Genomic DNA, 12530 nt, shown 5'->3' with positions numbered 1-12530 from the left:
GCAGCTATTTTGATATTTTTCGTCGTCATCAAGCAACCCTTTATATAATAACTGACGATAGTGTATGTTGTTTGTACATGACGCTCTTTTACTGGTAATGTATTTCGTATTTTAATTTTATTTTATTTCAACGATATAATTGCGCTGATTTTATCCACATTTTAACTGTTACATACGCGGCTGTTTTGCTATCTTATTCGTCGTCACGTAGCGACCTTTTATGTAATAACTGATGTTAGTGTTTGTACACATATCTCATTTACTGGCAGTGTACCCTGTATTTTAATTTAATTTCAGCGATGTAATTACGCACATTTTATGACGGAACCAGCACATTTTATGACGGAACCAGCATATAATTTAAAGCGTATAAACGCATTTTGACTGCATATTACAGCGGTATCTTTCAGTTTCACGAATGATCGATGTACAATCGATTCTTAAATCGTCTCCATGGTTACTGGTGGCGACCTTTGCACCAGCCAGCCTTCACAACATCTTTGGTCTACAGAAGAATCGATGTAAAATGTCATTTCCATAGTAACCAAGCTGGCGTCCTACCATCTGTCTGTCACCTGCAGAGGGCATCCAACGCTTACACGACCAGTGTGGTTAACGAAGTTTTTAATCCACATTTTGACTGTTATATACGCAGTTTTAGTTTAAAATGAGTAACTGTTCTCGTTTTTGTACTGTAATCGACAAAATCAGTATATTTTAGGACCAGATTTTATTATTTATACTGGCGATTCATAGCCATTGGCCAGTAATGACGTCACGATGGAGGTAGGGGGAGGGCCTATCACTATTTAACCACCCGACACAATCGCCGAAGCCGTTGGTACAGCACGTGCCGTACGCTGAACGGGAAGCTGTGGAATAGCGAGTTACTCCGATTGAGTAAACTGTCCTGATGAAGCGCGTTATGCCAGACAATAAGAGGTCTGGGAAACGTCGACGCAAGCGGCAGGCCGACACGTCTACAGACCAGGCGGAGGTGTCTTACACGGCCACAACTCGCATGATCGTCTCCAGAGATGAGGTTGCCACTACCCGCGAAACCGCCTCGAAAGGCTCTACCGACTCCAGTAACGCCACACCTCCTGTCCTATATGTGAAATACACAGGGGATAGGACGTGGACTGACTTGGAAGCCTCCATCGCCGAGGTGACATGCGGAGATTACAGCGCTAGGACGTGGGGCGACGGCGGAGTACTGTCGTTGTCCTTTGCCTCCCAAGAAGCATATGACGCGGCCAAGGAGCTTCTGGCTGAATACCTGGTCACCGAAAATGTACTCAGGGGCCTCAGATGGCGCGAGACTGTGAGGGCGACCGTACGTGGACTTCCCTGGCTCGTGTCAACACGGGAGGTTACTCGGGCGCTGAGCGAACTCGGATTCTGCGGTGAGGCTGACCTCTGCCAGGCAACAAGCATGAATCGGCCGCCGGTATACCTGTTCGTAGGCCCCGCCTCGCACAAAAAGAACGAAGACATCTTCCGTGTCCGGAGGCTGATGCGGTTCGAAGTCGAAATCACGCCAACACCCCCGGACGTGGAAAAGACTGAGCATTGCTTCCGCTGCCACCAACTGGGCCACGTAGCGGAATACTGCCGTAACGCCGAGACATGCTCGAAGTGTGCACGTGCGCATGATAAGCGCGCTTGCTCACAGCCTCGCGCCGCCCCGCCGACATGCATCAACTGCGGCGGCGGACACGTGGCCAGCTTTCGCTGCTGCCCGTACGTAACAGGTTTGCGCCCCGAAAAGAAGCCCCGACGCAAGCGTAGAAAGAAGGCCCACACGACCACTCTTCCCGCTCCTGCTCTACCTTCTACACCACGAGCTCCCGCCCCACAAGATGGCGACGGCAACACGACAACGGAGCATTCGGCGATCCGCGATAGGGTGGCGGGAACAATTGGACGGCTGTCGGAGCAGTTCGTGGCTGCCTCGATGACAGCCGTAGATGAAATCCTCCAGCTGGTGAATGCCGCCACCGCCGGGACCGGACCGCACGCTGCTCCTACGGCGAGGGACCAAAGAACAACGCAGCCAGCGTCGCCGGCTGTCGCATATCTGCAGTGTGCCGGCATAGATGCCGCAGAGTTACCGACGAACGCGTCAGCATCTGTCTGCCACAATAGGCCAACAGAGCAGCCGCTACCCGATGCCGAGCAACAGCTCGCCCCACCCGCAGCGAGATCCGAGAGGGCGGTCTTCCCTCAGGAGAGGTCGGAGACCGCCACACAAGAGACGCCTGCCACGCCAATCACACCACATTTGGCGATTGGGGTAAACGGCAGTGTCGAGAAGAGAATTCGGGGCGAGATGGACATCATCTGCAGGCGGATTCTGCAGTTGCTCCAAGATGCTGCCCGTTCACATAACGAGACACCAAAAGAAAAACACGACTAAGCCTTATCAGGCACAGAATCCCAATAAAACTAAGCCTTCACAGACACAGTGGCTGCTGCTTGACGAACTTATGTTCGAATAAATTACGGCCATGTCCCACAAAGTGAAAAGTGAAATAAATTGTATCCTAACAGCACGACCTAAACCCAACTCATACCCTAATGCACGGAAAACCGACGAAGCCGATGGGCCTGTTCACCAGCACATAAACAAAAAAACAAAACGCAGTCAGTGGTAGATTACATTTCTTTAGAGCAGCTTGCTCAGGCAGCCCAACTCCTGTCACAATCAGGGTTATATTCATCTACATTCATACTCCGCAAGCCACCCAACGGTGTGTGGCGGAGGCACTTTACGTGCCACTGTCATTACCTCTGTTGTGTACATAGTTCCGCGTAGTCAGCGCGTACACAACTTTCCCACTAGAGCGCGCCCCGCTAAACACAACAGCGCAGGCGCAGCGCTCGTCTGTCTCCACACTACGAGATGGCGCTGCCATAGAGACGGACCAAATTCTGCTTCCGCCGATCCGCGTATTAATATGTAACGCAGCCAATGAGATTGCTGCTAACGTAGAACCTTTTCTCCTCGCGGATCGCACTCGCGCAGTGATACATGAACGCGCGAGGTATTATAACGAGTGTACAGACCTCCGATTAATCAGTCTGCATTTGTCTGTACCAGTCTGTACCGGTCTGCATTAGTCTGTACCAGTCTGTACGAGTTCTACATTTGTCTGTACCAGTCTATAGTCAAGTTTCAGTCTCCGCCTAATAAGATTACCATATTCCTGTACACAGCCATGAAGATAAATGTATAGACACTTTTGTCAAGTATCAGAGGTATATGTGAGAATAAGATTAAAGTACCAATACCAAAGGAACTTCAGATTGTCAATTGTAAATAGCACCCAGAACCAAGTTAAGTAATTACTATGCTTGTTATTATTTTAATAAATGTGTGTGAAAATTAATCAAGTTCTGTTTAAAGTTGGTCACCGTCAATCTGATACTCTAAGCGAGCAAGTGGCATTTCTATCGTCTGACCTAACGGCGGAAGATAAACACGCCACGATAAGACCACGAGACATATTGCTGACACTCGCCTACTTCGTTGGAGCGACAAGTCAAATAATCTGATGGTGTGTGTACTGAAGGTCTTACAGTACGCACACCACAACCTCCCTTTCCTGTTCCAGTCGCGTATGGTTCGCGGGAAGAACGATTGCCGGAAAGCCTCCGCGCGCGCTCGAATATCTCTAATTTTACACTCGTGATCTCCTCGGGAGGTATAAGTAGGGGGAAGCAATATATTCGATACCTCATCCAGCACCGCACCCTCTCGAAACCTGGACAGCAAGCTACACCGCGATGCACAGCGCCTATCTTGCAGAGTCTGCCACTTGAGTTTGCTAAACATCTCCGTAACGCTATCACGGTTACCAAATAACCCTGTGACGAAACGCGCCGCTCTTCTTTGGATCTATTCTATCTCCTCTGTCAACCCGACCTGGTACGGATCCCACACTGATGAGCAATAATCAAGTATAGGTCGAACGAGTGTTTTATAAGCCACCTCCTTTGGTGATGGACTACATTTTATAAGGACTGTCCCAATGAAAACCTGGCACCCGCCTTACCAACAATTAATTTTATAAGATCATTTCACTTCAAATGGTTCCGTACGCATACTCCCAGATATTTTACAGAAGAAAATGCTACTAGTGTTTTTTCCACTATCATATAATCATACAATAAAGGATCCTTCTTTCTATGTATTCGCAATACATTACATTTGTCTATGTTAAGGGTCAGTTGCCACTCCCTGCACCAAGTGCCTATCCGCTGCAGATCTTCCTGTATTTCGCTGCAATTTTCTAATGCTGCAACTTCTCTGTATACTACAGCATCATCCGCGAAAAGCCGCATGGAACTTCTGACACTATCTACTAGGTCATTTATATATATTGTGAAAGGCAATGGTCCCATAACACTGCCCTGTGGCACGCCAGAGGTTACTTTAACGTCTGTAGACGTCTCTCCATTGAGAACAACATGCTGTGTTCTGTTTGCTAAAAACTCTTCAATCCAGCGCCGGCCGCGGTGGCCGTGCGGTTCTGGCGCTGCAGTCCGGAACCGCGGGACTGCTACGGTCGCAGGTTCGAATCCTGCCTCGGGCATGGGTGTGTGTGATGTCCTTAGGTTAGTTAGATTTAAGTAGTTCTAAGTTCTAGGGGACTTATGACCTAAGATGTTGAGTCCCATAGTGCTCAGAGCCATTTGAACCATTTTTTTTCTTCAATCCAGCCACACAGCTGGTCTGATATTCCGTAGGCTCTTACTTTGTTTATCAGGCGACAGTGCAGAATTGTATAGAACGCCTTCCGGAAGTCAAAGAAAGTGGCATTACTCATAGCAGTTACATTGTATAACTGTTTCGCTTTATTATCATGTTTACCTCTAAGCTGGTTTACTATTTTCTTTGCAGAGTACAAGATCTTAAAATGATCTAAGTGCAACAAATCGAATCCGGTCACCACTTTACACAAAATATTGATGCGATCAGCACTCTTTTTTAGCGAGATTTTATTGGTAATTGCATCCTTCTATTGCCCACCAGGTTCACCTCCTGATGTAACCGAAAACTTTAGAGAAAAATCTCAGTTCGCTTGTTCCTCTAAGGTCGGTGGAGACTTTAATCATTTAGCAGTTATTTGGGAAAATTAGTTTTTTTTAATGATGGGAGAGATAAGACATCCTGTGAAAGATTACTAAGTGTCTTCTTTGAAAATGACCTAGAACATATAGGTCGTAACCCCACTCATAATGGAAATATATTAAATCTAATGGCAACAAACAGATCTGACCTCTTTGAGCATGTACACATCGACGTTGGCATCAGTCACCACTATGCGGTTGTAAGGACAGGGATTAACATAATACAAAGGACAACTGAAACTAGTAGAAAGACATATGTTCAGCCAATTAAATAAAAAAACAATACTCATATCTCAATGAGGAACTTGAAACTTTCTGCACAGGACAGAGCATGAAGAGTGGTGGCTTCCAACCTTTCTGAGGTCCTTACGCCAGAGTGCAATCAGATACTAACTAGTACCCCCCCCCCTTCCCCAACACCCCCCACCTCCTCGCCATGTAATAAACATTAACACTTTAGCTAAGCTTAAGAATGAAAAAGAATTTTCTTTGAACACTTATGTTTTTAGTTTGACTAAAGGTAGCTGATATTTAGTTAGTGAAAATTTTATTAAATCTCGAACTAATGAGTCAATGAGACAACTGATACGACTTAGTTACGAAAACTTTTTTTACATAATGATGAAACAGTTCTCAGTGCATCACGAGTGCTGCTTACAACTCCTTTTCAGAAAAGAGCAAGCAGCCCACATAGCCTGATATGGCAGATATTGAAAGAACTCAGGCTGCCAATGTTCACTGTGTAGGCCCTATAGCATTGTAGTAATCACTGCAAATTTACTGTTGTGTTGTACTGTCAATTAGTTCGTATAATTGTTGTGATGTGAATAATGAAGCAATTCATAGTCCTTTGCTGAGACTGCTTACAACTTGGGGAATACGTTTTCATGAGATATTTAGACATGTGACGTATGTCTGTTTTGCTATCATATATGCACGGTACAAAGTGCAAAGTTTACTTGTAGTGGGTGGACTGTGTGAAGAACACGCTGCTCATACATCCTTTTCACAAGCTGTAACTTCCACCACATGGTCACGTCTTAATGCTAGTATTTGGAAAATACTATTATTGATAACTCACGAAAGCAGTATTAGAGTCTTCAGAAAAGTTATCTTTTAAAAATACTGCAATTTTCTTTCGTGGTAGACAGGTAATGCGGCCTTTTGTTTTTACACTTCAGAAAGTATTACCCCTCAGGGGATATTTACCGTAGCTTGGTAATGATGATGATGATGTTTGGTTTGCAGGGCGCTCAACTGCGCGGTCATCAGTGCCCGTACAAATTCCCACTCTTTACACAGTCCAATGAAGCCACTTCCACGAATGATGATGAAAACAACACAAACACCCAGTCCCCGGGCGGAGAAAATCCCCAATGCAGCCGGGAATCGAACTTGGGACCCCGTGATCCAAAGGCAGCAACGCTAGCCACTAGACCACGAGCTGCGGGGCCCGTAAGTTTGAAACCACTGATGCACAGCAACTATATCCCAAAATTAAGAGAATAGTTCAGCTTGCACTGGATAGGCATGCACCCAGTAGAACAGTTCATAATCGGAGGGACGCTTCGTGGTAGAAAGAAACTTCTAAAGAAACAAAGACTACAGCATCAATGTGAAAATATATGTAACTAACGTCCGGAAAATGTAGTTTCGAGAAAATGAGAAAAGGTTGTTCTCAGCGTTTTTGACCCACCGTATGCCTCTTTCAGAACATTCCAGTAGTATTATTCTTGCTGGCCAGCTGCTTCTTCATCTTCTGTAGACTCTTTCAGGAATCTTTTCATTACTCTGGAACGTTAGTGCTGACTTTCGCAATCCTGTCAGCTTCAACTATTTGCTGACAATCTTTGGCATACAACATAGCTATCATATTATTTCCCGGTTTGATGCCTAACTTGTCCATTAGTTTTGTCTTGCTATTTACACCATCCCTGAAACAGATGGCAGCATCCATTATATCTGGATACTGTCAATCGAACAAACACTGTTTTTGGTGCTCTTTGCCACACGCAGCTGTTGAAACTCTCATTAGGATTTGGTGTATGGTGTAGAATCTGCTAAGTAATTTTGTATCTGCAAGGTCCCTGTATATTGGCTTAATTGTTTCCGTGACTGTGGCAGGCAAGAAATGTTTATGGTGATATTCCTTTGCCTGTCGCATGATCATGGCTGGTTCGCGGAGATTTGTTCAAATAGCGTTTTAAACCACATCAACAATTGAAAAGTAGATAAAAAGTACATTTTTTGAAACGGGAGAAATTTGTCTTTCAGATGGTGACAAAAATATGTTTTCGAAAATTTCAGTGATTTTACGTGCAGGTCTCCTTAAACGTCTGTCTGCCCAACTTAGGCTTTATTACATTCGTAGCATTCGTTTTTTTAATTGCCAGAATAGTTACATCGTCATGTTTTGACTACTTTATAAATGATCTTGGTGCTGAGTGCGTTTCTGTCAAAACTGCGAAAATGCCTGCAATAAATAAGCCAGCGTAATCCATTGAGAACAAATTCTCCACTGTATATAAAATATCGTTGTCACTTGGATCGCATCATGTAGGGTAATGAAGGTTTCACAATTAAATATATATATTGCACATACCTTAACATAACACGGTACAGTAAGGTATACAATTGTGACATCTTCGAACGCAGATCTGAGATACATTCAACTGTGGTGACATAAATAGAACTGTCCACACCAAACACATCCTAAATACAAAATACGTAAGTAGTTACCTTATAACTATATTATTTATGATATCTTTAAGATCTGTAATCGACGCATCCACTCGTAACAGATTTTCTGTGTAAGAAGTGGCTTGTGAAAATGGTTGAAGTCCGAAACTAGTCAACTAACACTAAATAATTCATTAGCAACTTTGTTGTAAATGTTTGATAATGTCTTCTCTTCTACATTTTTGAGCTACCAGACGCAACGCACTGAAAAATTTTATATCTTTAAAGTTCATTTCTCATCCATGTGCTTCTTGGTACAAGGCATTTGCAGTGCTTTGGTGAAAGCGGTCAAAGAATTTATTTAAGTAATAGACCAGAGTTATAGGGCGTGCAAAATAATGTATACAACCATCGCAGTAAAATAATAACAGTTGGCAAACTGATGCTCATTTAAGACGCGTGATGAAGCTTAAAAAACGTTCAGGCACCTTAATAACCGAAGTAGAATACAATTTCTGTTCAGTACTGCAGATCTAAAATGATAGCAGTAAAAACGTCCTTTTTCAGAATTCGCTCTTTGTATACATTACTCTTTATTTCTGTCGCTCTAGTTGTAGAAGTATATATCACGTTCATGGATTTCTCGTTGGTTATCTCGTTTGCCCAATTTTACATACCTGTTTTTATTCTTAGAGGAGTGGTTCGTGTAATTCATTAGACGTACCTAATCTCCAAGAACGAAATAATGCTGTTTCACGTGACTTTACACTGCAACGCTGTCGGCTGAGGAAGAAGAATCGAGGCTGAGAGTGAAAGGCAAACACATACGGACAAGAACTGAGACGGATATGGCCTGGGTATTGACGCGTTGCAGCAGTGTTGCTGGCAACACTATTGCAGCCACACATTTCCGTAAAATGAGGCCTTCGGCTCTCCTACCTGCCGAGTGGCGATACTACCTGCGCGAGCGAAGATCGGACAGAGAGATTAGAGGACCTTTCATCGACCTTTTCTGGGTGCGAATTTCAGGAAAAGGAAATGCCTAGCTGTGTAATTGGGCACCCTCCGCCACGCACTGTATGGTGGCTTGCGGTGTATGTATGTAGATGTAAATGAACAATCGAAATGGAGTTAAGTATTTCATCTTTTACGTTGGTACCCCCAACTTCAGCTCCCGTCTCATTCGCGAGTGAGTGGACTTGGTGCCACGAACAACCTTTACATACAACCACAATTTTTTTGGGTTTTGTGAAAGATTATTTGACAGTATTCTGTTACGGCAGTCAGTGAAGGCTTCACGCATTGCTCTCTTGACAGGTAAACGCGTTTCATTCAAGATCTCTAGCTATAGCCCTTTGCTTTACGTGTAGTGGGTGGACTGTGTGAAGAACACGCTGCTCATTCCTTCAAAGTGAACCGTCTATTATACAGAATGTCGTATTTCTTAAACTATAACACATAATTAAATAGCTTTCTTTGCGCAGCTTTAGTTAATGTCAATCAGTGTTGGTACAAAACTGCTACTTCCTTCGCATTGTAGATCAAGATTAACACGCAGTGAAAGCGAGGCGTAGATATACAGCCCGGTTAACTCCAGGTCCCCTTAAAACGAGATATACAGGATACTTAAACAGAAGCGAAAATAACCTTTCAATTTTCAGCACGCACCTCAGAGAATAATACACACTCCAATGAAAACATCGAGAGATATGTCATGGGTAGGAAAAGTAGGTCTTTTTTAGGATAAATCCTGACAACAGGTTACCCTGCCTAAAGAGTATCTCCAGCAGTTTAAAAAATACTGAAACAATCACTCACAAGACAGATTTTAACACTTCAAATGTCACACATACCAGATTTCACAAAGAAGAACAAACCACTGGAAAGAGTAACATGGCGCATTTCGTAGACTTAACAATCCTCCATCAAAACATGCAATCAATAAAAAATAAAATACAACTATTAGAAGTTGAGCTCCAATATTTGAACTGCACAGTAGTTTGTGTTACTGAGCACGGGCGTAGATACACAGAAATCCAACATGTAGTATTATCATTGTTTGAAAGGGCAAACTCTTACAGCAGAACTGCTTCAAGGGGTGGAGGATCACGCATTTATATCAGAAAAGGAACACAGTTCAAATCAAGACGTGACTTCAGTACCATAAGTGAAGACAATCACTTTGAAATATCAGCTATTGAATTAACAGAGCTTGGTATCACAAAGAAATAAATCATTTAGTGTGTGTGTAGGTCTCCCAGTGGGAGTGTGGACACTTTTTTCAATAAATTAACAGAAGTTCTACGTAAAGTCTCAACTAAAAAGGTCAACATAATTCTGTGTGGACACATTAGCATCAACACAAATATCGTAAATGAATCCAGCAGCACATTCATAAATATCTTTCAAAGTTTTTGCATGTCCCTATTAGTCAACAGTGCAATAAGGGTTACTACAATGACTGCATCTGTAATTGACCATGCAGCCACAAATATGGACAGGGAAAAATGTGATGTAGCTGTAAAAGATCTCGGACTATCAGATCATCTCTGTCAAATAACAACAGTAAAATCAGGCATCGAATCCTTCCCTAAACTACAGACCTACAAACGACATCTGTTAGAAATCAGAATAAAATATTTTTCAAAAGAACTAGCAAAACAAAGCTGGGATGAAGTGTATAAGGAAACCAATGTGAATATGAAATTCTCCAAATTCTCCACATTGTTCAAATTGAACTTTGAAAAGGCATTTCCAAAAGTATGCATGTATGTATTAACATCTCACAAAAACAGATAGATAACAGCAGGTATTAAGAAGTCCTCCCAAACACCTCAATTCCATGAAAAAGATTCACAATGGTCTAGAATTCTTCAATTTCTATCATAGACACAAAAAGATATACAGGAAGGTGCTGATCGCTGCAAAAAAGTCATTTAATGACAAAATAATATATAATGCAGAGAATAAAAGCAGTCTGGGATGTTGTAAAAAAGGAAACAGGGAGAGGCAAACAGACGCAGAATAACGTACTGCCAAGGAAGGGGGATAAGGTAATAAATGATCCACAGCACATAGCAAACTATGTAAACGAGCATTTTTCAAGTATTGCAGAGAAGTTACAGCAATAATTTCCCAAAACAAATACAACACCTGTAAATAATGCTGTACTAAATACAATGATGTTACTTCCAACCACGGAGAATTAAGTCAATAAAACTGTTCAAAAATTAAAGAATAAAAAGTCAGTAAGCTTAGATGAAGTACCAATGTGTGTACTGAAACAATGCATAGGGATTGTACAAGGCCCCTCAACAAATATAATAAATGAATTAAATGAATCCTTCACATCAGGGACATTTCCAGAGCAGTTTAAACAGGCAAGAGTTGTTCCTTTGCTTAAGAAAGGTAATGCAGAAGACATAGAAATTTACCAGCCCATTTTCCTGCTGTCACCATTCTCAAAAATAATAGAAGCAATTATGAAAGACAGATTAATGAATTATGTGAATAGATACAATCTTTTGAGCGAATCACAGTTTGGTTTCCAAAGTGGCAAAAATAGGGAGTCAGCCATAGTAGAATTCACTTAAGTTGTACCTGATGCTCTTGATAAAGATGAGTGCGTCACAGGCATAGTTTTGGATGTTTCTAAGGCGTCTGATACAGTCGACCACAAGATTTTATTAAGCAAATTAGAAGCATTAGGAATAAGAGGGGTTGCTAATGACTGGTTTCGATCATACCTAGCAGATAGGGTACAAAGAGTAGAGATAACCCATACTTCAAATAGATCTAAACATGTAGTAAAATGGTTATCAGAACCAAAAAACATTGATATAGGGGTTCCGCAAGGTAGCATATTAGCACCAATACTATTCCTGATAAACATCAATGACTTTCCCAGTAGTGTTACTCATGGTGTAAAAATTCACTTCGCTGATTACAGCAATATTATAGTCACTGAGAAAACAAGAGAAATCCTTGCAGAGAAAGGAAATGAAACTCTCAAGGAAGTTTATGATTGGCCAATAAGTATTAAAATGACTCTGAACATAAAGAAAATTAATGCCATGAATTTCAGTTTGAAAACAATAAAAATGATAATGTTAAATTAAATGTAGATGGCACCTTTATACACTGTGTAACAAATGCAAAATTTCTGGGAATGAATATTGATTCTCAGTTGAAGTGGCGTGAACACACAAAGGTGCTTGCAAACAGAATGTCATCAGCTCGTTATGCCCTTAGAATCGTATTATCAGTGTGTAACATGCAGTGTCTTTTAGTTACATATTATTCGTACGTAGACTCAATTCTTATAAAAGATAAATAACAATAATGATTATAAAACATCCAACTTCCCACATAACACCTTCACATTACGTTTTCTTCTTTCTTTTTTGCTTTCTAGGTATACTTACCCCCAAGCTATTCATACCACAATATTAACACCTCTTCCTCTTTCTGAGATCAACATCTTACCCTTTATAGAGGGATGCTGACTCAGTTTTTCAGGATAGCAAATGGGAAGTTGCGCTATAGAAAATGGCCGAGAGGTCAGCAGTTTGTGTGTGTGTTTGTGTGTGTGTGTAGTGAGTGAAGTGTTATGAAACAATGTGTGTATAGTATGTGCAGTGACTGACAGTGAGATATGAGTCAACAGCGTGGCATTACATTATTTAATTAGTTACCTGTAAGAATAGTATTGTATA

The 12530-nt window shown here is 42.0% G+C and overlaps 1 protein-coding gene across 1 annotated transcript in view; it reads right to left on the bottom strand.

Annotated features, from left to right (window-relative positions):
• Positions 1-2668: 2668 nt before the first annotated feature.
• The window catches only part of LOC126260428 (late cornified envelope-like proline-rich protein 1), a 99417-nt gene continuing 89555 nt past the window's right edge, over positions 2669-12530 (bottom strand). The window contains exon 3 of the mRNA XM_049957757.1: positions 2669-2698. Coding sequence (XP_049813714.1) covers positions 2669-2698 — 30 coding nt within the window. The remainder of the gene's footprint in view (positions 2699-12530) is intronic.

Source organism: Schistocerca nitens, chromosome 5, assembly GCF_023898315.1.
Source record: "Schistocerca nitens isolate TAMUIC-IGC-003100 chromosome 5, iqSchNite1.1, whole genome shotgun sequence".
In the NCBI taxonomy this organism is placed as follows: Eukaryota; Metazoa; Arthropoda; class Insecta; order Orthoptera; family Acrididae; genus Schistocerca; species Schistocerca nitens.
The sequence above is the reverse complement of the archived record's forward strand: the minus strand, read 5'-3'. Positions and strand labels throughout refer to the sequence as shown.